Consider the following 24291-nt stretch of genomic DNA (forward strand, 5'->3'; position numbering starts at 1 on the left):
GTTCATGTCACCAAAACACTTTCTATTTGCTGATTCTGTATAATAGTGGTTAAAATGTTGCAAGGTTGTAAACTTTGCATGAGAATTAACACAAACCAGAACACAACACAGAAAATAAAGTCGGGTTACCTCGTCCAGAAAAGGTCTCGGGAGGGAGGTCCTTTTATCCAGCGCCACGGCCACCCTGGAGGCCGTACAGTAGCGGCGGAACCAGGCCCATTTGTGTGTCTCGGCACAACACGGCAACGTGTCCAGTTCCAGGTCGCAAGCGAGAGCCACCAACACCTGACGAGGAACAGTAAAGAGCGCCTTTTATTTAAAAATCAATTCAAGGTGACAAAATGAAAATGATGGCAAGTGCTCGTGTTTGGGGTTGCGCCATCATTTATACTAAATAGTCTTCCGCTATAGTTTTAAAACCTGCTCAACATGATTTATGTAATTATTTATTTTTAGCATTGAACGATTATTTGCTGCGAAAAAAGTGCATCAGAAAAATCTGAAAATATACGGTACATGTTCAGACCTTAAAAAAAGGGCTGTGGAGGAGCTGTTTCCCTCCACGGACGATGGGGTCCTCGTACTCGTACTGCCTCTGCAGAGCCTCGGGAAGGCCCTTGACCAGGGCGGCCAGCGCGCTGCCTGTAAAACTCTGAAAAGACAAACAAAAGCCCAAAATGAACTCAAACTCCTCAAGACAATTGAGGAGTAACAGAGAATTTGGATCGGGGCTCATCCCATCTGCGCGTTGACTCACCACGGCGCGAACCTCGCCATCCGTGTCGCCCAGCAGCCTGTTTATGTTGATGGACTGCCCAAACTCTGTGGTCAGAAGCTTTCGCAGTCTTTGGAGGGCCCACATTCTGTGTCCGGCAGCTGCGTAAACACAACAGAAGTTAGAAATACATGGCGCGGCGTGTCGACCGCCAACATCACCATCTGCCGGACAACTTTTGGAGTTTCACAAATGGATGAAAATGCAATAGGAGGAAGTAGATACCATTTTGTTGAGAATAATAGATACTGTAATACAGTTCAATTGAATTAAGAACATTGCCATGAAATGAACTAAACCCGAATCATTTTCCCCATTGATCGGAATTCCAATTAATCTGCTCCCCACCCCTATTTTTTTTTTCTTTCTGTGCGTGCCGTACTACATTGGTAAGTAAATGTATCACATATACTCAACGGAGGTTGAGTTCATACCCAAAGCACTGAGCTGGGCGCAAGCCGCCAGGGATGCAGCGAGACGGGGCACGATGCCCCTGTTGGAGGCAAAGTTGAGCCTGAAGTCCAGGAGACACGTCACCAGGTCCATGGAGGGGCAGGACAAGATGCAGCGGTCCGACAGCAAGTCTTTGGGACCTGCAGACGACACATCCACATCCAGTATGTGCGAGTGTGTAATCCTTTGTTCTGTACGTAGATTTTTGTTTTGGTATCTATACAGCAACGCCTTATATCTGCACTTGTTCTTCAGTACAGAGTGTGCGGACGTTGACCATCTCAAGAGTGTGCGCAGGTGCAAGATTTAGCCTACCTGCAGCAGGCATGATGGGGTAGACGGTGAAGCGCCAGCCCCAGCCATTGACCGAGCCATCGCTGGTGAATTTCCACTTGAGCTCGTCGCCTGGGATCCTCAATTCGCTTGACCAGTCGGACCACTCGCGACCTAAAATACAAAGGCTCGCTATTTTAATAAATAGAGTGCAGACAACCTTGGAAACAAAAAGGTTTGATTTTAAGGGGGAAGTCAACCTTAAACAGGACAATAATATGCTATATGTGACCTCACAAGTCTAAACATGACATTCTGATTAATATTACATTTCAAAAAAAAAAAAAGAAGGAAGGAATTTTGCACTGTTTGGACACTTTATTGACAAAGTTAGCCTGTTTGCTTGCTTTTCTTGTACAGTTCAAACTATTTAATAATGCCAACAGTATCAAGTGAAAATTTGATTCGTAGCTGGAATACGAGTTTGCAGCAAAATCCAGACGCCAAGAGGCCATTTTGCCACCGACTGAAGATGACATCACAGTTGCTCAGGCAACGACCAATCAGAGCTCACATGTTTTCTGAAGCTGAGCTGAGACCTGAGCAACTGTGATGTCGTTTTCATTCGACAGCATGTGGCAAAATGGCTGCCTTCTGATATTGATCAAAAAAGCTGGATTTTGCTGCTTAACTTATATTCCACTAACACAATATTAACCACAATACCATATTTAGACAAGTGGGGCTGCATAGAATATATTATTGTCAAGACATTTTTGGGGGGGGTCGACTTAAATGCTTGATGGTGTGTAAAAATTATTTTATGACATCTTTGTAGATTTTTGATAAGGAAGAATGTTGTCTTCTTACCGGATCTGACTGACACAATCCTATTGGCTCCATCCATGACCGTCAGAGGGTCGTGCCGTCTTTCCGTCGAACACTGCCGGTCAAACTCTATCCGCAGACCTTCTGCGCCTTGAGCACAAAACAAGTTAAGTGCTCAATCAACACTTATTGGGATCTTTAAAGTTGATGTAAATTTTTTTTACCAGGAATTTTGACGGTGCCGCTGGTGGAGGTGTCGTCGGTGTAAGGGTGGCTGCTCTCCACGACGACGGGCTGCGAGGACAGGCGGCCGCTCTGAGAGTCGGTGGCCACATCCTCCAGCTCTGTGACGCACAGCTCCAGCAGCATGTCAGCCACCTGCTCACAGAATACACGCGCGGTTTAATTTGTGCCGTGACAAATTCAAAATCGATTAAGTGAAACAGCAGTAATCCTGACCTGGGGGTACGCCGTTCCCATGCCGGACAACACGGCCGACAGCACCTCCTTGCCTTTCTCCCCGGAGCGACAAGACACGGCTAGCTTGAGCAGGTCCACCATGACTCGGGTGTCGTCGGGCACGAGCAGGCTGGAGAATTCGTCCAGGTGCTGAGGCTCCGGGCCCACCACTTTGTTTTGGCTTTCAGAGTCCTGTTGTGTGAAGAATTTTACTGAATTTACCACACACTTCTAATGTACTATATTTACGGCACATTTCATGTTCTACTCCTTACTTCACATTTAACTCATTTGCTCCCCAAAATGTGTAAATACGTTCTATTCTAAATATTACTATGCTCTCAAAGACTCTGAACTGAAGAAAATGGTTTTAGCAATGGTAGTTATTACAAAAACGGCCAGCAGGTGGCAGCAGAGCATAAGAGATCAACCAGGGCCATGTTGCAAAAGCTCTTTCCCCACAGTTTCAAACAGATTTGTGAATAATGATGAAACTTAGCTATATTCTAATGCTAATTGCTGCAAAATGGAAACAGATACAAATATACTTTTTTTTCCTGATAGCAATAGAACACAATATTCTGTGGTCCTTGCAAAATCAGTCAAAATCCAGTAAAACAGCCGGGAGCGAAGGGGGTTGCTTCAGTGAAAATGGCTGCGAGTGAATGAGTTAATGTTCTATATAATTATAATGTAATATATTAAAAAAAAAACATATTTAATGTTCTATACTCTTGCAATGTACCATATTTACATCATAATTAAAGATATATAACGCTACTGTACCATATTTATATAATATTGTCATATGTATACATTTTTCAACATGAATGCACCCATTTACATCATATCGTTACTGTTATGTGAAAAACATTTATGTCCATTTTTTATTTATTTATGTTTTGGGGATAAAACTGAATGCAGAAGCGCATTTAATGGTCTATATAAACCTAGATCACCATATTACATGTCTATACGCGCCTCTTTGGTCTTTGTCATGGTCTCTGCGATGATGCTCGCTGCTCCCGGGTCATCTGTGACAGGGATGAAAGGACGCGAGGACGCCGGCGACGTGAGGATGACAGCAGACGACGGCGTCACGGCGTCTTCTGAAGAGGGAACCTACTCACACACACACACACACAAAGGAAAACAAGCTTCAATCTCTAAATCTTAAATTCAAATGTACAGTAATGGTGAAAATAACAGCAATGTGTAAAAGCTACACACAGGCACTGGTCTGGTAAGTCGTGCGACGCGGCTGTTATTTTGAACACAAATATATCAATGAGGCTGTACTGCGGTTTTTTGTACCTCGCCCTTCTTGTCTTGCCAGGGATTCGGGCTGACCGGCGCCTCCGTCTCGGGCATGACGGGAGAGCCTTCATCGTCACTAACGCTGGACGAAGACGACGAGTCAAACGGGGGCAAGGGGGAGCTCGAAGGACGTTCGGCTGGCACGATCATGCTGGCGGGCATCAGCGCTCCCACCACCGCGTCCCTGGGGAAGCACAGAACACCGACGGTCATTTAATGTGCAGTATGTAAAGGGCAAAGACACTTCGCATTGATGAATCCCATCACTTGGGAGTGTTGGCACGGTTGTTCAATTACAGAGAGTGCATTTTTGTGCATTCGAGGCAAAACTCGGTTCAAACAGTCACATCAAATATCATCGCGGAACCCCGCCCACTGTGCGACAATATGGTGATGTTCAGCCACGTTGCTCGGTGTGTGTGGTGGTCTTAAGATCTTGTTTGGGCACATACCTGGCATACATGATCTGGAGGGCTGAGAGCACATGAGACAGGGCTTGCTGCTTGGCCAGGTTGCCGTCCAGGCTGAGGAGAATCTTGGCCAGCGATGGCCGATTGGGCTTCACGTTGCTCTGGCCGCTCATCTTGTTGCTGGCCGCTGACGAGTCGCTGTCAGACTGGACGCCTGCCCAGTGACCAGGAAGAGGAAAAAAAACACATCACCAGCTGTTACAAAGCTGTCCAGTGTAACCCTGGTAGTGAGTAACCAACTTTGCATTTGGAGATGGTCAAAACATTAAGAGCAGAAGTACGTCCAAAGCTTTGATCCAGTATACGTAACATTTACATTACCAATATTTTTGTGTTTTTGCATTAGCTTAGCTGTTTTTTCTAAAATTAGCTCCTAATGCTTGATACATTTGTTATTAAAAAAAAACCATATATTTATAAATTTAGTAAAATTAACAATTTCAGGTAAATAGTAATTTAACATTTTTTGATAAAATTGCATAATCTTTATCAAGAGTCTTGATGTATGTATATGTAATGTATATTTTTTCCTGAAACTGATTTTTTGAAAATAAAAAAATATTACTCAAAAAAGGTTTAATAACTGTTCAATAATATAAATATTAAAAAATTAGAACACATTTATTATTTTGAGAAATCTGACCCTGCATAAATTTGACCATCTCCATTTGATTAGCAAATGACTATGTATTTGTTAATTTTTTTTCACATTGGATAAATATTTTTGTACCGAACTGAAACTGAAAAATAAACTATTTTATATATTCAATAAAAAAAATATATTTTCATTGAAAACAAATACAATCAATAAAAATCAATGACATTTGTTGAATAATAATTTTTAAGTTCATTTTAAATCAAACTAAATGAATGAGAATCAATTATTTTTTAAATTCAACTTAAATATCAAATGGAGCCCTTGCGCACAAAAGTTTGCCCTGTGCCGATTTACAGTACGGACATTCACCTAAATAGGACGCCCCCAGCGAGTCCCTTGCGGTCTGGAATAGGACCGGCTCGTGCACGGAGGGCGTGGTCACGTCCACCGTGGTCCAGGCCACGCTATGCGAGGAGCCGCAGGCCACCCTGGTGATCTTCTGGCCCTCCAGACACTGCACCAGCGTAGGCTTCCTGTTGACCGTGGTGGTGCCATTGCCTTGCTGCCCGTGGTCGTTGTCGCCCCAGGCGTACACCTGATGTGTCAGCACACAAGAAAATTGTCTGTGTGGGGCTCATTCTACGTCAATTTATGTGATGTCGTCACAAATATATGATTGCTGAGTGTGGAACTAGGAACTTGTTTGTGTTTGTAATATGTGACAACACGGCACGCTGCTTTGCTTATACTAAAGAATGAGCCGTTGTGCTTTAGAAATTATTAGATAATAAGCCACATGCTGCATCACCATACAGACCTGTCCTGAATCGGTAACAGCCAAACAATGCAACGCTCCCACTGCGACGTGGACAATCTTTTTGCCCCTCAGCCCCTCCACCATCTGGGGCTTCCGCACATGAACATCAGTTCCGTGTCCCAGTCGGAAGTAATCCCCTTTGCCCCTGTGCGCGTGGGACAGAAGTAGAACGGGTTCCAACCCAGCGCATGTAACGAGAGTCATGAATGACATCATTGATCCACATTACCAGGTCCACACCACGCCCGATTTGGTGAGAGCCAAGGAGAACTGAGCGCCGCACTCAATCTGGCAGACGCCTTGCCCGTTCAACCTTTCAATGTTCTGGGGAATGTTGCATCCTTCGCTCCCGCCGCGACCCAGCTTCCCAAAGTCCCCGTCGCCCCACGAGAACACCAATCCTGAAAGAAAAGACAGCTTTTAGCCATCTGTATGTCAATTTGAAGTCATTTGATTAGATTTGTAAAGTGTCTTGTCACGTTAAAGATCCAGTGTATAGACCTTAGCACCATCTAGTGGTCAAAGAAGAGCACTAGAAGCACTCTCACATTCTGCTGGCTCAGAGAGACCATGTTTCGCAAGCCTACCACCAATTTTTATTTTACGTGAGCAAATGAGCATCTTGGCGAGCGGCGGTGACTTGGCGGCCGTTGTGAAGCCCGGCAAGCGAGGCGGAATTAGCCGGAGCAGCTAACAAGAGCGGCTAATGGAAGAAGCTAGTCAAAAAAGAAAAGCTAGTAAAAGCTTACGACAGCAAAGCAGAAAGTGACAAGCGACAGGCCTGAATCACGGGAGTTAGTGACGAGCACCTGGCAGGCCACAGCTGTGGAAGGTGAACGGCCATTGGAGCCGACACTCGATGCAAGCACCACCCGTAGCAGGAAGATGGCAGCGAAACATGGCAGCTCTAGTAAGGTGAGACTACAACCATGTAACATAGTTAGTGATTACTAGACCTACGATTATATTTAAAAAAAAAAAAAGTTTATTTAAAACAAAAAAATGTTGCCGTCGATTTTTTAAAATGAATGAATTGTTAGTTCACCACTAGATGGCGCTTAGGATCACTGACTGTCTCTTTAACAAAGACATTCTAATGTATTTTAGTCTATACTTCAATACCATCATCAGTGAAAGCTATTTTGTAGACTTTTGAAGGAGAATATGTTGGAAGTCTGTCAATGTGATCAAGTTTACACTATTCTAAACTTGAGGAATACCTTCATCAGTGAGAGCTAGCGTTTGAGCGTCCCTGCTTCCACAAGCCACCTGGATCACACGGTGTCCCAGAAGCACTTTCACCTGGATGTCACAAAACACCAAATCATACGATAATTCATGTATGACTAAAAATCGGAAACATCAAATTAATCATACAAGTTTAGGCCTCAGCTGTGTCGTGTTGTCGCCATGTCCCAGGCGGCCATATTCCCCCAACCCCCAGCTGTACAGCTCCCCGGAGGAGGTGATGGCGGCGCTGTGGGAGCTGCCACAGGCGATGTCTCGGATGCGCTTGGTCTTCAGCGCCTCGATCAACCGAGGCTTGTCGCAGTTCCTGAGATGGAAAAAAAATCAAAGCAATGCGGCGACAACTTTCATGCGCACAAAAAAAAAGCAGTCGTTTAAAGAGAGACATACATTCTGCTGAAGTGGCCCAGCTTCCCGTCATCGCCCTCTCCCCAGGAGAACACCTTGCCGTCCACGGTGAGAGCCATGGCGTGGCGTCCACCCGAATGCACGGCCACCTTCTTCACCACGTAGTTGCTGAGGGCGCTGATCTGCCGCGGGATGGGGATGGTGCCGCTCGACAGGCCCAGGCCCAACCTTCCGTTGGTGGCCTCGCCGCACGCGTAGATCTTGCCCTCCACCGTGACTGCAAGAAGCGACGCAGAGCTCAGTTATAGCGGCTCCTGCCAAGTGAAGTGGCAATAGATTATGTAACCTGCCTGCAAAGAGACTTTTGGAACCACCGGCAACTTGAACCACGTTGAGTGCAGAGAGGGTCTCGGAGAACGAGGGCACCTTGATCTGTCGAGGGAAAAAAACACAATCGACTCGGATGATGATGATGATGATGATGATGACATAAATGCTCTATTTGTGCAGGCTAGTACCAAACTGCCCATGAGCCAGACATCAATGCCTTAGGGGTTATTTAACTCATTCAAACCAAATAAATGTATAAATAAATTTTTAATACTTTGTCCTTCACTCCCAAAGACATATTTATAAGTTTGTTTTTTTTAATGCTAGAGCATACACAGTGCTTTGATGCAGCTTCTGAACCGAAGAGGTGGCTTAAAGCAATGGTAGCTATTGCAAAAAACGACCAGCAGGTGGCAGCAGAGTATAAGAGATCAGCCAGGGTCATGATGCAACAAGCTCTTTTTCCCAGTGTTTTCAACAGGTTTGTGAATAATGATGAAACTTAGCTATTTTCTATTTAGCAGCAAAACGGAAACGGATACAAATACATGTTTTTTTCTTGATGAAAAAAAGAGACTCTAATCTTTCTTTTGGTATGTTCCATGTTTTTATAGCAATAGAACACAATAGCCTGTGGGCCTTCCAAAATCAGTCAAAATCAAGTAAAACAGCTGGGACAGAAAGGGGGTTGCTTCAGTGAAAATGGCTGGGAGTCAATGAGTTAATTATTAATATTTCATAAAGCGCACCTTGGATCCCTTGAGTCCACCCAGCTGGTCCTTGTCATTCAGCCCCCAGACGAACACTTTAGTCCTGATGGTGGCGGACGACTCCAAGCCAGTAGATTTCTTGCGAGCAAGACTAAAGCAAAGAGGTCACATGTTTGTTCATGCAAAAAAATAACGCAACGGCCAAAATGCGAGTTGGTCTTGGTCACACCTTCCAGTAGCAGTTTTGTCATCTTCCTCTTCCTCGTTGTCCGACGCCAGGAAAGGGACCGTGGCCAGGTCATCCTCTTCTGCTCGTATGCGCCCCACAATGGCAAGTCCGTGAATCTTGCAGTCGATTCCGGAGCTGCGGCACTGCTTGATGGCGACTTCAAAGTATCTGTGATACTGAAGGGCGGGAGAGTGTCGATTAAGTATTTAATTGAACAGGAAAAAAAAGAAAAAAAAAAGGTACAATTAAACCCCAATGTTGATTAAATAGTGATATGTTAATGTATTTGTAATGCTTATAATTTTGTTTGTGTGTAAATAAGCTTTCATTATAGCTTACCATTTTATTTATTTATTTATTTATTTATATATATATATATATATATATATATATATATATATATATATATATATATATATAATATATAAATAAATATATATATATATATATAATATATAAATAAATATATATATATAATATATAAATAAATATATATATATATATAATATATAAATAAATAAATATATATATAATATATAAATAAATAAATATATATATATATATATATATATATAATATATAAATAAATAAATATATATATATATAATATATAAATATATATATATATAATATATAAATAAATAAATATATATAAATATATATATATATTATATATAAATAAATAAATAAATAAATATATATATATATAATATATAAATAAATATATATATATATATATATATATAATATATAAATAAATAAATATATATATGTATATATAATATATAAATAAATAAATAAATATATATATAATATATAAATAAATAAATATATATATATATATATATATATATATATATATATAAATATATATATATATATATATATATATATAATATATAAATAAATAAATAAATATATATATATATATATATATATATCATATACAAAAAGCATCTTAGTAAAACAATGCAATTTAATGACTACATTAAACTATCCCCAGCAGTAAACAGGGGTACACTTTAAATGACTTTAATCCAACCAACCTCAGTGCAGTCGTTAAGCAGCAGGACGGTGGTGTCTGTGGGGTTGACGTTTATGGCCTTCAGTTCAGTTAAGTTGTTAAGAGAGCTGCCACCTGCAAACAACATGACAGGTCTCTCTTTACAAGGTGTCCTTGCAAGATATACTGCACAACTATTCATTTTTAAAACTGAAATGGTCACTTTTACCTGATACCACCACCAGGGAGGGCATGTAGCTGCTGTCCGCTGGGTCCACGATCATCTTGAGCCGATGCACGAGGATGTCTGGGAAGAGCTCCAAACGAATCCAGTGCTGCAAGACAAGGTCCCGTTGTTTCACAGCCGTGCTAAAGTATACATTTTTTACACAATCTTTCCGCATAAGCCAGACAGAGTTTATTGAGTTGTACAATCTTCTCATGGGGCAAGAATATTAAACAATAATATCAGTGTGTAGTCTTACCTTCCCCTGCGAGCCTGACGACTGCCAGCACTGGTCGCCGGCGTCGATGAGGCGCGAGGCCTGGTTGACGGAGGACGACACGTTGAGGCTCTTGACGGCGCGCGACCAGTCGTCGATAAGCATGCCGCGCTGGCTGCTATGGTGCTTCTTCAGCTGCTTGCCCGAGCGGCCGCTGAAAGCTGGTGACTGGCCTGGTGGAAATCAACAAATGGGGGTAAGTCAAGGTACCACAGTATATCAAATTCCTTGAATGGCCTTTATCTAGTTCAGTTACTGCAAAAAATATATAATTAATTAATTAAATAAATAAAAAATCTTTTGGGTTAGGGTTATGATTTGATATATATGAAAAATAGCCCTGTAAAGATTTTTTTTTCCTGAAATTTAATTGCTGTATGTACTGTAGTATCCATGTCTGATCTGTGCCTTTAAGGGGTGTGTCCTAATGAGTGACATCAGGGGCCCGAGTTGAGTTGGCATGAGCATCTCGGAGTGAGCCGTGGCCTACAGTAGCTCATTGTGAGTGTTCTCATTTTGTATTTGTTTGACTTTTGAATATGCGCCGGCAACTGTGGCTCTCCTTTCCCAAATGTGAAGGCATTAAATTACCTTAACTGACATGTTTTTTTTTCTGCTTGACTAATTCATTCAAGCAACAGAGCATCTAAAGTTTTGGCTTTCACCACAAAGCAAAGAAAAAAAAAACTACTTTATGCAATTTAAAATTTCCTAAGTCGGGGAATTCGCGTCAAGGTATTTGTATGTGTGTGTTTCTCTAACCAGGCTCATTGATTCTGCCAAAGGAATGCCGCATGTTGTGCTTGCGTGTCTTGAAGCAGTTTTCGCAGAAGTCAAAGTCATCGCAGATTCTGCATTTGAACCGGGCGCCGTTGATGGGGAACATCTGGCAGCCATCGCACCTGTGGGATTGAGAAAACGGCGGCCATTTTGTATGTGAAATTCATATTTTTCTCCCCCAAGAGGCTCTACACTGACGACTTATAGATGACGTAGATAAAAAGGAGTCACAATTTAACCGACTCTTGATTGGGGCTCATTTTAGTGAAGCTCCTGCAGCTCTTAAGCATGGAATTATTTTACAGATTGGCCTTTAAAGAGTGTGTATCAATAATTTTAAATGTGCTTCAAATGAGTGGGATGGGTATTACTGCATACAAAAAAAAGAAGAATTTTATATGGTCGCTCAGCATATTACGACTGGGTGAGGCGTTTCAATGCTATCATATCCCAACCTGATTCCAGGGTGCACGCTGGGCACCAGTTCCATCTCGGACAGCAAGCCAGTCCAGTGTGACTGCTGAGGGAAGTCCACAATCACATCCTTCCCGTTGGCACTGAAAGCTGAGTCAGAGCCACAAACAAATGTGTTCCATTAGGGACATTCTTCTTTATTACAAATTGTTATTCACCAAAATGGAAACGCGTACTTGCCTTTGACAACGCCAACGCTCCTGTGGGTGACGGACCCCCATTTGTACTTTGGCGTGGTGACCGAAGGCTTAACCCTCACTTTGTCGCCGATCTTTATATGCGAGGGAGAACTCTGAGGAGGGAACCCTGTAGGAAAAAAAAAGTGGACCGGAATACCAGATATGATTCGACCACATCTTCTTAAGTCAGCTAGCTTCAAGTCAGTGAACCGACAACAAGCTCACCAAGCAACTCAATGTGGATGTAGCGGACCCAGTAGGTTCCGCCTTTTTGCTGCCAGTCACACTGCACGTTTAAATCGTGAAGGCCGTCGCGATCCAGCTTGATCACTTTGCCCACGTCGCCATCGTACACCTCCTCGTATGTTCGGCAGCACTTGACCATCATGCCCACCTGAAGGGAAACGCTCACGTCACTCACTCTTCATGATATGGCAGTTAAAAAATCCTCCTCTTACCTGAATATTCTCTCGAATGTAAATGGCGTAGTCGTCGTTGCTCTGGAAATCTGATCGCTTCTTAAACGTCTGGCTTTCCGTCACCACTACACCTGGAGGCTGCAAGGGAACACAGAACCAGTTATAACTGAAAAACTGACATCTTAAATAAGATTTTTTTTTTTTGCTTAAATTTCCCCTAAATTTGCTTATTTTGCTCTGACAAAATAAGATTGTCAGACAAGATAATTCTGCTTATTTTAAGATACTTATTACTTAATTATCTTATTTGATCAAACAGTATTGGCATTAAGCGTTAACAGCCAGTTTCATAAACTGAATTTTCTTACTTTATTAAGATTTTGCATAATCTAGTAAAAAGATAAATGGGGAAAATACATGTGAAAACATTCAGACAATATAGCACTTTATAGTGAGAGTGAAGAGGCAGAAGTAAAGTGATGACATACCACAGGAAAGGTTGGCTCGGCCTCCTCCAGCTCCTCCAACACTTCCTCATCCGAATCTTCATCCGACACAGTGTCAGCATCCGACACCTCTGAGGTGTGAATATCAGGATGGTCCAGCAGCCAGCCCACCAGAGCCTCAACACCTGAAGAGAAGTGGAAATTAAACTGATGAACGAGGACTCTGTTGGCTGGTAACGCAAAAGACTAACAATAGAAAGACAAGTCCACACATTTCCACAAAGTATCTTGAATCAACACAACTGAAACGTCAAGATTCCACAAGTATAAAATCAGTGAACCTGCTCAAACAAAATCATGGGCCGGTCCTACCTGGGACACCCGAGGCGCTGCCAGTCGTTCCTGACAGCGACTTCAAGGCAAACTCGATGTTCTTCCGCGGGAAGCCCATCTCCATCAGCTGCAGGACGATGGGGAGAGGCGGGACCGGCGAGGTCTTGTGCTTCTTCTGCTTGGGCGGCCGCACGTGCTGCTGCACGGTGACGGGCGTGGTGGCCTCGCTGGAGCTGCTCTCTTCAAACAGCGGCGAGGACGGGTGGGCCGACTCCACGGCCAGGTACTGACACACGGCCAGGGCTGCGGCCTATTAGAATTAACCATATAATTATTATTATTTTTTTTTTTAAACCTGTAGATTTTTCACTTTACGAGTGTGTTTTTTTTTTTTTTATTGCCTACATCACCTACTGTGGTCAAGGCCAGCGTCGAAATGAAATGTTTTTGACCATCAGTTCTCGCAACTTACCTCCATTTCCCGCCGGTCAAAAATCGCTTTGATAGGCGACGGCTGAGTGGCGGCAGATAGGAGCTGCTGCAGGAGGATCATTGGGGGAAGAGGACCCTCAGGAGAAAGCTCTCCGACGTCGGGCGACAACGCAACTGCGTCGTCTGACGACCAAGAGTTTCATACAAACAAATCAAATGAAATTTAAAGTTCCATACTGAATGCTTCCTTTTCTGATCATTATTTCAGTTGTTTAATTCTATTTTGTATTGTATTTGTATTATTTAGTTTCATTCGATTTACATTTTACTTGATTATATCAACATTCGATCATTAAAATTTTGCCTACTTTTAGTTTGTTTTATGGCAACAACTGCACCCATAAGATATAAGAGCAAATACATTTATTTCTGAATTGAAACCTAAAATGCAAACTTTTCAGCGACCCTCTTACCGCCAGGGTTGGGTCCCATGTCCACCACGGCCGGCTGAGAGAGAATCTGCCGCAGTTTGTCCTGATGCGAGAGCAGCGCCCGTGCGGCCTTGAGGATGTACAGCCTCAGCTGCTGCCAGCGCAGCAAGTGGATGTCCACCTGGTCCGCTGAATCACACACACGATTCATTCAGCATGTCAAGTGCTACCTTTTCAGAATGCTTGTAAACAATGAACTGTGTCAGAGAGCAATTTGAACTAACTGAAAACAATGACAACATTTTGTTTGGGGTTGCGCCACAATAGGTTTAGTTTTTTTTTTTTGTCATATTGAAAAGGTCTGTAAAAAAAAAAAAAGTGGATTCATATAAATTGCACCTGTAAGGCCTCGACTGAGGCACTTCTTCATGCGCTGTTTCTCCAGTTTGCTTCCAGCCAGGCTCACCAGCTGAGCCCAAATTGCCAGCATGGGCTCAGAGAACGGCAGATTCTGCACGCTGAAGGATACTGCTGGACACTGGGAGACATTCAAATACAAGCACAATTAAAAACATCTGTCAAAAAAAGGACCTTGTCCTATTCTGGACAGTCTAGTTTACATTAACGTTGTTTGTCCTAAAGTCTTCCTTACCGGTTTGAGGTGACCGAGGAGGCACACTTGGCTGTTGCGCATTTCCTGAAACTGTGCAGTGATGCGTCCTTTCGGCGTGATGCGCGTGACTGTGCCTTCGCCGTATTCCTCGTGGACCACCTGGCCGCCGAGACGCAGGCGGCCGTCGATTCCTCCGATCACAGCCAGCACTGCCATCAGGCTGCCAACCATGGGACCGTCGGCGTCAGGGAAATACTCCTCCAGGAAACTCTGGAATGAGGAGTTTCACAGTCTTTATAAACAGATGGCTGGATGAACATATAGTTCGACTATTTAAATGAAATTGGATAATTTATAGCACTAGGATTAGGAAATCAATGCGAGTGCACTTACTGCTTCTGACTGACAGTTTGTCATGACTTCTCCAATGGAGCTCAGCTGAACGTTGATGTACTCGTTGATAAGACCGTTCCACTGGGTGAGGGAGTGCAAGGTGCGCAGGACGCTCACGATCTCCTCGGCCAGCGTGCTACTGTGAGTGGCCGTCAAAGAGGCCTGAGGGCGGGACTTCCTGCGTCGTAACGAACCCTCTGCCAAGGAGATGGAGTCACTTAAAAAGCAGCCCTTGAATGTACCCCGGCGGACTACGTCGGCTTTGAAAACTGCACACCTCTGAGTAGGGGCAGGTCAGAGGAGCAGGTGCTCAGTAGGCTTCCCAAGAAGCCAAACAGCTTCTCCACCAGGAACCTCATGTCGGGCAAACGCTCCAGCTTGTCCCACGAGGGCAGCACGGCTTGCAGGAGACGCAGCGCGAGGATCTGCAAACGCACAAATGAGTAAACACACAAATTATGAGAGGGAGATTTTTTTTTTTTAACCCCCAAATTTTTTTTAAAACACAATAAGCATGCACTATATGCTTTCCATGGAAAACCGGGAGTTTGGGGAAAGTAGATGGGGCGGAAAACATTTTGAGTATGCAGTGGTCAACTATTATTATGGTCAAATATTCTATTAGACTTAACCTGCCTAAGACAAAATGACTTGGAACTTGTCTACGACTTGCATGTCATGAGTTGAGACCTACTAGAGGATTGCACATGTATGACTTGATCCCATCCCTGCCATTCATCTGCAAGATTATTTTAGTTAACTAAAATTCAAAAAACATTTTCGTTCACAAAATAAACAAAAAATGAAAATGTTTTTTAAAAAACAAAAACTAACTGAAGCTACATTTTACGGTTAAAAAACAAACTAAAAGTAACTATAATTAGAGCCAAAATGCCCTTCGTTTGTGTCTTTGGTCATTAATTTAATACATGAGCCTTAGGGGTTGATTTTTAATGAGATTTTAATAAGTATATTTAATTCGATATTAACCGGAATAAGGACGTTTGAGTGACCTCATCTAGCAGCAGCCAATAGAAAAGCACGTTAAGATGACATCACTCCTAAGCAACAATTTTGTGTGCTTGACTTTTGGCTCGGCTCGCCTGCTTTTTCATTTAACTCAGTCGAAATGCAACGCTAGGTAAAAAATGTGTTACTTTTTTCATTTTACCATGGTGTTTTATTAAATACTGCACACATTTTTTTTAAAGCGAAAACTAATACTGAAACTAACTAAAACTAAACCAAAACTTAGCATTTTTTTTAAATAACTAAAATGAAAACTAACAGAACCGCCCTGAAAAATAATTAAAACTAACTAAATTTAAAAACCAAAACAAAATGAAAACTAACTAAAATGAAAAATTCCCAAACTATAATAACCCTGCTCACCTGTCGCTGCAATGTGACGGCGCTGAAGGACTGGTTGCCCTCCACGATGCGGATGAGCAGGCCGGTCCACGCCGAGGTGCTCAGCGTGCTGCACATTTGGGGCATAAGTGCGATGCTGCGAATGAAGCCCAGCGTGCACCAGCTCTTGTGCTGCTCCCGGGACACCAGCCTGTGGGTGTGACAACCTGACGGCAAGCAACGAGAGGCGGCCATTAGATCAAACCCAGCTTTGTTTTTTTTAAAAACTATTACACGACACATTACACAATTTAGTTACCCGTCTTGTCGTTAGCCGCGCTTTCCACGAGCATCCTGAGAAGCCCGCAGAGGGTCCGCGTTGCGTCCGTTTGTAATACGTCGGCGTAGATCCCAGAGGACAGCGCTAAAGTCTTGAGCAGGTTGACGGTGCTCGTTAGCATCATGGCTGTCGGGTGGCTGCTCTTTTCTGCTGGCTCGCCTTCTGGAACAATGACAACGTTTTTTTATGTCGACAGTGTTACATTAGCTCACTCGATGGAAATGAATTGGATTTGATTTTTTTTTTTTTTTAGCATTCTCGCAAACTTAAACTTATTAAACAACTAAATATGTGCACTGACCCGCGTCATCTTCCGTATCAGAGTCCTCGGTGGCCGGCAGGGCAGCAGGCGGCGGCTCGGCCAGTTTGAGGTCGTACTTGCCCTCCTTGCCCATCCGATAGGAGTTGGTGCTGCTCGTGTCCCACTGGACTCGGATCCAGCCGTCCTCACCCAGCTCGCCAATGACCCGGCCCAGACCCGGAGATGGACCATCCTGGATGCCGAAGAGAGTCATACATGAGGAACACATACTGCCTACAACAGTAAATATGTGAATCCAAAATCTCGTACCTGATCTCCCCATTTCCAATCTACCCCCCTCATGACCCGGGTGCCAATTTTCATCATGGCCGCCAGCTCAGGTCCGGAAGCGGGAACGGGCGCGGGTGCCGCCTCCTTCCTGGACTCTTCCAGCACAGTGGCGGAGCCGCCGTGCGCTGACAAACTCTGGTCCTCATCGCTGCTGTCGGTGCTGGGTCCTGGTGGACAGGTTTCAACACAACACAGTGGTTCTCAAATGTTTTTGTTTTTTTCCCAAGTACTGTACAACCTAAAAATAAAAAATAAACTTGGTCCTTGAAGTGCCACCATCATGACCAACATTAAAGAATAACATAGTCGGCCAAAGTGTTCATCAAAAATTTGTCAAGTTTAATTTTTTTTATTTGTTTTATTATTATAAACCACTGTAACATTATCATATAGGAAAATGGGGAAAAAAATACTTAAATACTGATTCAATTAAAATGTGTGACACAATGTAAAAAAAAAAAAGATTGTTAAATTTTAATAAATGTTTAAAAAAAATCAAGTTCGCAAAAGATTAAATACACACAACACAACTTTAAAACATTGAATACAGCCGAGCTGACAGTGATTGTTTCACGCAACACTGGAGAATTAGCCTTAGCCTCCCATGCACACGCGGATGGATGACACGAACACGATTCGCTCACCTATGAGCCTGAGGATGCTCTGCGTGAGGGCCAATATGCCCGAGTTGAGCAGGAGGCTCAGGCTGTTGGCGCCGTGCTTGAGCGACAACATGTGTATCATGGCCAGAAGGAAGCGGGCCTGCGGGACGGTGCCAAGGCTTGGTCCCGCCGGGTTCTCGTTGGTGATGGTTTGCAACGGAACTGGCTGCACACCTGGGTGAAAAAAATACCAGGTAGAATTCAGCACACAGTTTTCAGTGTTTCTAATCTAAAAAGTCGCAGAGTAACTGATTTGTGCTGTCAAACTTTTAAGCACCCTTTTATTGGAGGACAGGTCAAACACAACAGTTTTGTTTTTGTGTAAACTGAGCTAAATATGCTGCTTTCTATTGACTGGTCGACAGAGAAACGTGAAGAGCTAACAATATGCTTGCATTTTTTGGTACAAAAACATCGGGTACGCTAAAGAAGTGAATCAATATCAGACAGATCAAAATTCGGATAATTACCTATTCCTAAAAAGAAGACAAAATGATTGACGTGGCACGTTGCTAAAAGAAGACAAACTCGACTTTACACTTTCCTATCAAGAAAATAAATACTTCACTGTCTTAAAAGGAAGAAACCTTTCATTGCACTTTCCTGAAAAGAATCAAATGTATTGATGTTGGCCTTCCCTATTAAGAAGACAAACTATTGACATACTTTCCAAAAAATAAAAACTGTTGACTTTCTTGTAAAGAAGAAACTTTTGTTTAAAAAATATATTATAATAATAATAAACTTTTCTTTGTCTATTTTCCGAAAAGGAAGAAACTTGACGTTGCCCTTTAAAAATAATCTCTAGAAAGAATATAAATTGCCGTTGCCCTTCAGTAAAAAGACGATGTCCCATTTTCCTGAAAAGAATACAAATTATTGCTATTGCCCATTCGCAAACAGAAGACAAACTACAGACGTACTTTTCAAAAAGTTAATTTTAAAAAAACAGTTGACGTGGCACCATGCCGTACTTACCAAGTTCTTTAAAGCGGGCGCTTGCTTCCAGCAGGATGTTACGAACGTTGTGAATAGCCCAGGAGTATAACTTGCCAAACGTCACCTCCAGGAGCATGCGGTTGAAGGGCGGAATCAGGTCCACATCCTTCAGGCAGTCGGAAAGAGGCTCTCTGAAGATCCAAAATAGTGTTAGACCTTTGATAATGTTTTCGGAAACGGCGGCGGAACGCGCAGTCGTCGTGAAAATGTGTACATACGCGCTCGCGTCCACATGCAAGTAGCAACTAAACAGCCAACTATGTCTTTTGTCGCCAATTTACCCGATGTTGGTTCCTTCTGGTATGACCCTCTGCCAACCGCACAGCATGGCGTACTGCACCGACGGCAGCAAGAAGCTCTTGGAGGCCAACTTCAACATGGTGTCGATGCCCTCCAACCGGACTTCCGCCCTCTCCAGCTATCAACAAAAAAACAAATTTAGCTTGGTCTTCACTTGTACTCTGCGACGACGCTGACGTTTTTGATTTGTCACCTGTTTGAGGAGACATTTCCTCATTTTCTCCACATCCAGGGGCTCCTCCTTTAGCGCAAACTGAACGATTTTGGCCATCAGGCTGGACTGGGGGAAGGCACCGTGCACGTTGTGTTTCAGCCAGCGGTACTTGTGAACGTTGTCCACCGTGCTCACAATGGGCTCCAACTTGTCCTGCTGTGGTGGAGCAATACCATCTTGTCAGACTTTAGGAGCAGGTTGGGACAATGGGTCAACTGATGACAACTGACAATGACATCACAGTGCCTAAGAGCTCAGGTAAGGATCATCACAGCTCACCTGTACTCTGGGTTTGGTCATGTTATTTTTGCTAGATGAGGTCCTTAGGGACAGTGATGTTACTTTCAGAGCAGGGCAAAATGGCCGCCCACTGAGATGGGTAAGTATTAATCCTGCTGGTGGCTTGCAGGGCATAACTTGCCCACTTGTACTGGTTCAACATAAAGTTAACTCATTCACTCGCAGCCATTTTCACTGAAGCAACCCCATTCACTCCCGGCTGTTTTACTGGATTTTGACTGATTTCGCATAATATTCTCTTCTATTGCTATAAAAACATGGAAAGATTAGAGTCTCTTCTTTCATCAGGAAAATAAAGTATGTTTCCGTTCTGCAGCAATTAGCAATAGAATATAGCTAAGTTTCATCATTATTCACAAATCTGTGGGGGAAAGAGCTTTTTTGCTACATGGACCATGGGTGATCTCTTATACTCTGCTGCCACCTGCTGGACATTTTTGTAATAACTACCATTGTTTCAAGCATATTCTTCAGTTCAGAGGCTGCATCAAAGCCTTCTGTCTGCTCTAGCATAAAAAAAAAACGTGTAAATTTCGTCTTCTGGGAGCAGGGTAATATTTAAAATAGAACGTATTTATACGTTTTGGGGAGAAAAGAGTTAATGCAATGAATAAAAAAATTAAAAGTACCTTAGCAGTCTTGCTTGTGGGTGCTTTCCTATCACCTGCTGTCGGACTGATGTTGACATTCTCTTCTTCTTCGGTCCCTTCATTCTCCAGCTTTGGCTCTTGTACATCACCTGCTTTTTTAGACACTGGAAGAGAAAAACACAATTAAAAGCTTTTCAAGGAAATTGTATCGGAAATTATGGCTACTCATTTTTTTTCATTTGGGGCAGCAACACCAAAAAAAAAAAAAGATACACAGAAAAAGCTACTAAGTGACGGATTGCAATTCGACAAACTGGGGCACTCTTAAGTCAAAGTATAACCGAGTTTCATCACCACAACTACCTCTTTTCTTCCGCCGGTCTCTGATGAGCTTCTGAGCAATCCTGCGCCAACGCGGCTGAGAGCTAAGCAGCTTCAGCTTGGACACGATGGACAAGTCGTTGCTCACCGCCGGGCGCAGCTCGTTGAACAGGAAACGCAGGCGCTCGATGACCGGTGCGCAGACTTCCTTGTAGGAGCGGCCCTGCTCCTGATGGGTCTAAAAAGACACGGCGGTCGGCGCGTCAGTAAATGATACACACGTTTCTTGTTGGGTGCTCAGGACAATATGGCTAAAGGAACAAAAATACGTATAGTTCCATTTTCCTTTGGAAATCAATGTTCAAAATGGTAGTTTTTTTTTTTAAAAACAGTAAAATATTATATAAATAAAAAGAATAATGATATGGATTTTTTTTCATTATGAATTTTTTTTATAAATAAAAGTACATAACTAATTATAACAATAACTGATGGATAGACCCTAGATCTCCATTTTCAATATTACCCCATGAGTGACATTACTGTAAGTGAGAAAAAACAAATTTTCATGTACATACCGGAGAGAAAAAAACTACGTAACTATGCAAAAATAAAAAATGTCGAAAGAATATATTTACAAATATACAACTTTAAAATACAAATAAATTACATATGGGAAAAAAAATATATAAATAGAATAAGACTGTGTTTAACCTCAGATGATCACATTTTAACTATCAACTTTTGTTATTAGATCAAAACACTCATCCCCCATCCCTACCTTGATTAAAGAACACTTTGCCTGATAGACCATGCGGCACACGTCAATAACAGATTTAGGGAGGGACCTCTGCTTCCCTTGGTCCACCTCCAAGGCACATTGGCTGACAAGCGAGAGTGCAACGTGACCTAAGGGAAAAAAATCAAAGTCATTCTAAAATAGCGCACAAGTTGGCACAACTAACAGATTGGTGGCCTGTTGATGTTGCGTGGTTACCAAGGTCCTGATGTTTGAGCAAGCAGCATAATAGCAGGCGGCCAACTTCCTCCACGGGATGCTCAGGTGGGAAGGTGATGGGCGTAATGAGGTGGTATTGCTTACAACAACGCTCAATTTGGCATAGGAAGTCCTGCAACACAAAAAAAAACAAAAAAAAAACAATAGGTCATGTGAGTGCCTGTGAACATCATTTTGTTGTGAAATATAAAAAGCAAGGCAATTTTAACATGGCATTCCATTTGAAACATTGCGCCACCTGCAATTAAAATGTCAAATCGGCGAAAAAAGTAGTTTGTCGACCCGACAGCTCAGTCGCTTGGCTTCACCTTGACAGTGTGGTCTTGAGTGTTGTTATCGGCGATGGCCTGCAGGAAAGGCTGCGCGTGGTCACTCAGGGTTATCCGGCGAGAGTAGAGCTTGGCTTTATCTGGCGTGGTGGTCCCCAGGGAGCTGCAATGGTCCTCGTCTTTCTCCTCGTTGTAATTGTAGTGGATCTGGCTGGTCTGCAAGCCGCCCGAGAAGATGGAGGACTGCAGCCACTCTGTGAAAAGTGTCAAGAGGACATGTTGGACACTGGGCAGGGTGATCTATTGATGAACTGAAATTTGGCAGCCGGGCCCTTTTTTTTTTTCTTAGCGACGACAGTACTTCAAACTCACTGCATAAATCAGAAACCAGACTTTTGTGAGGGAAAAAAAATATTTTAAGGCTATATATCGTCAAATGAGACTAAAAGGAAGTGAACCTACTGGCACATTCGATCTCCATGGGTGACAAGGGGGTGCTCTTGGCTAGGTAGGAAGCGTGGAGACCCAGCAACAGGCCCAGATTCCGCTCGGTGTCGATGAGAGGGGATGACAGACTGCTGAGGTCCGGAGTGGTGACCATCTCCTGGTTTGGCTGTAAATAGAAAAATATATAAATTAATTCTAATCACACTTGAGTTCATTTTTACCATTTTTCATTGACAATAGCCACCTTGCACAAATGTTTGTGCTTGTCTACTAGGCCAATCAAATTTTCCTGCTCCCTAAAATTTATGATTTTGTGGGAATAATAGGGGTTCACTGTAAATAGAACAACTACAAATGATTCATAAGTACAATGATTCAAAATTAGGATGGCATAAGTATATATATAGCGTACCTCCATATACTGGCCAACACAGAAGGCCTGCATGTTCTCCGTGGTGTCCTCAAACTGCAGGGCAGCTTTCAGAGCGACAACCGGGTCTTCTCCAGCAAATTGGGCTGTGAGAGGAGAAACACTTTAGCACACCCTCTTCAGTAATGAAAAATCATTTTAATCTAAATCAACTACCGAGGACGCTGTTTCCCGTGAGTGACTGACATTGAGCCTGAAAGTCCTTAATGTCGTAGACACGTCCGTCGATGACGGTCCAGAAGCCGCCGTCTTTGTTGTGATTCTCCAGGTCGGCCTTGCGGATGAGGGACACCTCTTCGTTGTTTTTGGTGCTTTGTCCCGTGAAAAACGAGCCTGCCCCAACACAAGCAAAGTCAGCTCGCATTGATTCTGTTAGAGTAGACAATATTAAGTATTGTACTCTTTGCGTGTTCAATTAACTGAATGGTGAGATTCTGTTGAAGAAGTTCCTTTGCAAAGGTATTAATTATCAGAAGCTTCTGATTCACACAAGACAAGTCACCCAAGCAGTGCTCTGTTCAAATGTGATGCCTTCTCTCCAGCCCACATCGTTATTTATTCACAAAGAGGGTTCATAAAAAGGTCAGCCCACAACACACCTGGTTACAACTGAATAAATACAAGAGAATCCGTTCCCATGGGTATAAATCAGATTAGAAAAAATACAATAATAATAAGCTTGACTCCCTTCCGACACAGCAGAATCCCCGGCCCTCCCTTTAGATTACCTCCCTTTAGATTACGAATGAATAGACAGACCCGTTGCTCTTTCTCATGAAAGTAACACAGATAAAAATATAGGTCTATTCATACAGCCATACTGAGTTAACTAAATCTAAAACGGCTAAAATATAATTTAAAACTAAAAAACAATGTTAATAACTCATCATTTCCAATACCGTACTATGGAAAAGATAAAAATGTACAGATCTGAAATGTACGAGCTTGGCGTACCCATAATTCCAGGCCACGCAAGATCCTCGTTGTCGTCCTTCTCGTGTCCAGGAGCCAAGTGGTTGAATCGGTCGAGATGCTCCAAGAGTCCGGCCAGCAGAGGGATGGCGCCGGTCTCCTGCATCAGGCCTGCGTCGATGGTGAGGAGGAGAACGATGGACACCACCAACTCGGGCAGGAGCACGCCTACATCGGGACATACAGACCGCGCGTGTCGCGCTTTACGTAAAAGCAACCAATCACAGTGCAAGCTTCTTACCCGTCAGATCTCCTTCAATGACGTGAGATACTTCAGCAAAATGGCGGCGTCCGGTGGAGGCGATGCCGGTGGCTACGGGGAGGATGTCGCCGATGTGGGTGCACAGCAAGGCGATGTACTTTTTAAGCAGCGAGCCGACGCCCAGGAGTTCGCGATCTGACAGAAGGAAGTTGGAGAGTTCAAGTCAAAACATGCAGCGTCAATGTATTTGTCAATAGGTAGGAGCGAAAGAGGGGCTCATCTAGCTTGTCTGTGAAATTCAGGTTTGTAAACCACTTTATGACTAACCTGCTTAATTATAGATCTCTTATTTTTGTTCAAAATCCCCCAAAATATTAGCATCAGTGTCACTTTTCTGCTTGACATAAAAAAGTGCAAAAAGTAA

The 24291-nt window shown here is 43.0% G+C and overlaps 1 protein-coding gene across 4 annotated transcripts in view; it reads right to left on the reverse strand.

The window, feature by feature from the left end:
• herc2 (HECT and RLD domain containing E3 ubiquitin protein ligase 2) overlaps window positions 1-24291 on the reverse strand; it is a 51594-nt gene that overhangs the window by 12287 nt on the left and 15016 nt on the right. Inside the window, exons 22-75 of one of the 4 annotated variants that reach the window (XM_086088451.1) lie at window positions 23907-24062; window positions 23648-23833; window positions 22880-23026; window positions 22676-22779; window positions 22279-22429; window positions 21856-22070; window positions 21527-21659; window positions 21311-21438; window positions 20572-20767; window positions 20248-20372; window positions 19298-19474; window positions 19086-19222; window positions 18784-18935; window positions 17788-17979; window positions 17123-17310; window positions 16853-17045; window positions 16531-16713; window positions 16254-16438; window positions 15139-15286; window positions 14862-15058; window positions 14508-14738; window positions 14255-14393; window positions 13898-14044; window positions 13465-13607; window positions 13032-13302; window positions 12702-12844; window positions 12253-12351; window positions 12020-12188; window positions 11796-11921; window positions 11597-11705; window positions 11124-11263; window positions 10344-10534; window positions 10088-10193; window positions 9902-9993; window positions 8856-9031; window positions 8666-8777; window positions 7937-8018; window positions 7629-7863; window positions 7368-7545; window positions 7211-7292; window positions 6220-6391; window positions 5991-6135; window positions 5543-5768; window positions 4558-4729; window positions 4103-4289; window positions 3770-3910; window positions 2789-2980; window positions 2554-2707; window positions 2372-2479; window positions 1544-1675; window positions 1210-1368; window positions 758-876; window positions 527-652; window positions 130-285 (exon numbers count right to left, since the gene is read on the reverse strand). In XM_086088451.1, the coding sequence (XP_085944577.1) occupies window positions 130-285; window positions 527-652; window positions 758-876; window positions 1210-1368; window positions 1544-1675; window positions 2372-2479; window positions 2554-2707; window positions 2789-2980; window positions 3770-3910; window positions 4103-4289; window positions 4558-4729; window positions 5543-5768; window positions 5991-6135; window positions 6220-6391; window positions 7211-7292; window positions 7368-7545; window positions 7629-7863; window positions 7937-8018; window positions 8666-8777; window positions 8856-9031; window positions 9902-9993; window positions 10088-10193; window positions 10344-10534; window positions 11124-11263; window positions 11597-11705; window positions 11796-11921; window positions 12020-12188; window positions 12253-12351; window positions 12702-12844; window positions 13032-13302; window positions 13465-13607; window positions 13898-14044; window positions 14255-14393; window positions 14508-14738; window positions 14862-15058; window positions 15139-15286; window positions 16254-16438; window positions 16531-16713; window positions 16853-17045; window positions 17123-17310; window positions 17788-17979; window positions 18784-18935; window positions 19086-19222; window positions 19298-19474; window positions 20248-20372; window positions 20572-20767; window positions 21311-21438; window positions 21527-21659; window positions 21856-22070; window positions 22279-22429; window positions 22676-22779; window positions 22880-23026; window positions 23648-23833; window positions 23907-24062 (8453 nt within the window). Of the gene's footprint in view, window positions 1-129; window positions 286-526; window positions 653-757; window positions 877-1209; window positions 1369-1543; window positions 1676-2371; window positions 2480-2553; window positions 2708-2788; window positions 2981-3769; window positions 3911-4102; window positions 4290-4557; window positions 4730-5542; window positions 5769-5990; window positions 6136-6219; window positions 6392-7210; window positions 7293-7367; window positions 7546-7628; window positions 7864-7936; window positions 8019-8665; window positions 8778-8855; window positions 9032-9901; window positions 9994-10087; window positions 10194-10343; window positions 10535-11123; window positions 11264-11596; window positions 11706-11795; window positions 11922-12019; window positions 12189-12252; window positions 12352-12701; window positions 12845-13031; window positions 13303-13464; window positions 13608-13897; window positions 14045-14254; window positions 14394-14507; window positions 14739-14861; window positions 15059-15138; window positions 15287-16253; window positions 16439-16530; window positions 16714-16852; window positions 17046-17122; window positions 17311-17787; window positions 17980-18783; window positions 18936-19085; window positions 19223-19297; window positions 19475-20247; window positions 20373-20571; window positions 20768-21310; window positions 21439-21526; window positions 21660-21855; window positions 22071-22278; window positions 22430-22675; window positions 22780-22849; window positions 23027-23647; window positions 23834-23906; window positions 24063-24291 lie in introns of all 4 variants that reach the window. The other 3 variants (XM_086088449.1, XM_086088450.1, XM_086088448.1) reach the window with 3 other exon arrangements.

Source organism: Leptonotus elevatus, chromosome 11, assembly GCF_054856555.1.
Source record: "Leptonotus elevatus isolate MCC_2025b chromosome 11, RoL_Lele_1.0, whole genome shotgun sequence".
In the NCBI taxonomy this organism is placed as follows: Eukaryota; Metazoa; Chordata; class Actinopteri; order Syngnathiformes; family Syngnathidae; genus Leptonotus; species Leptonotus elevatus.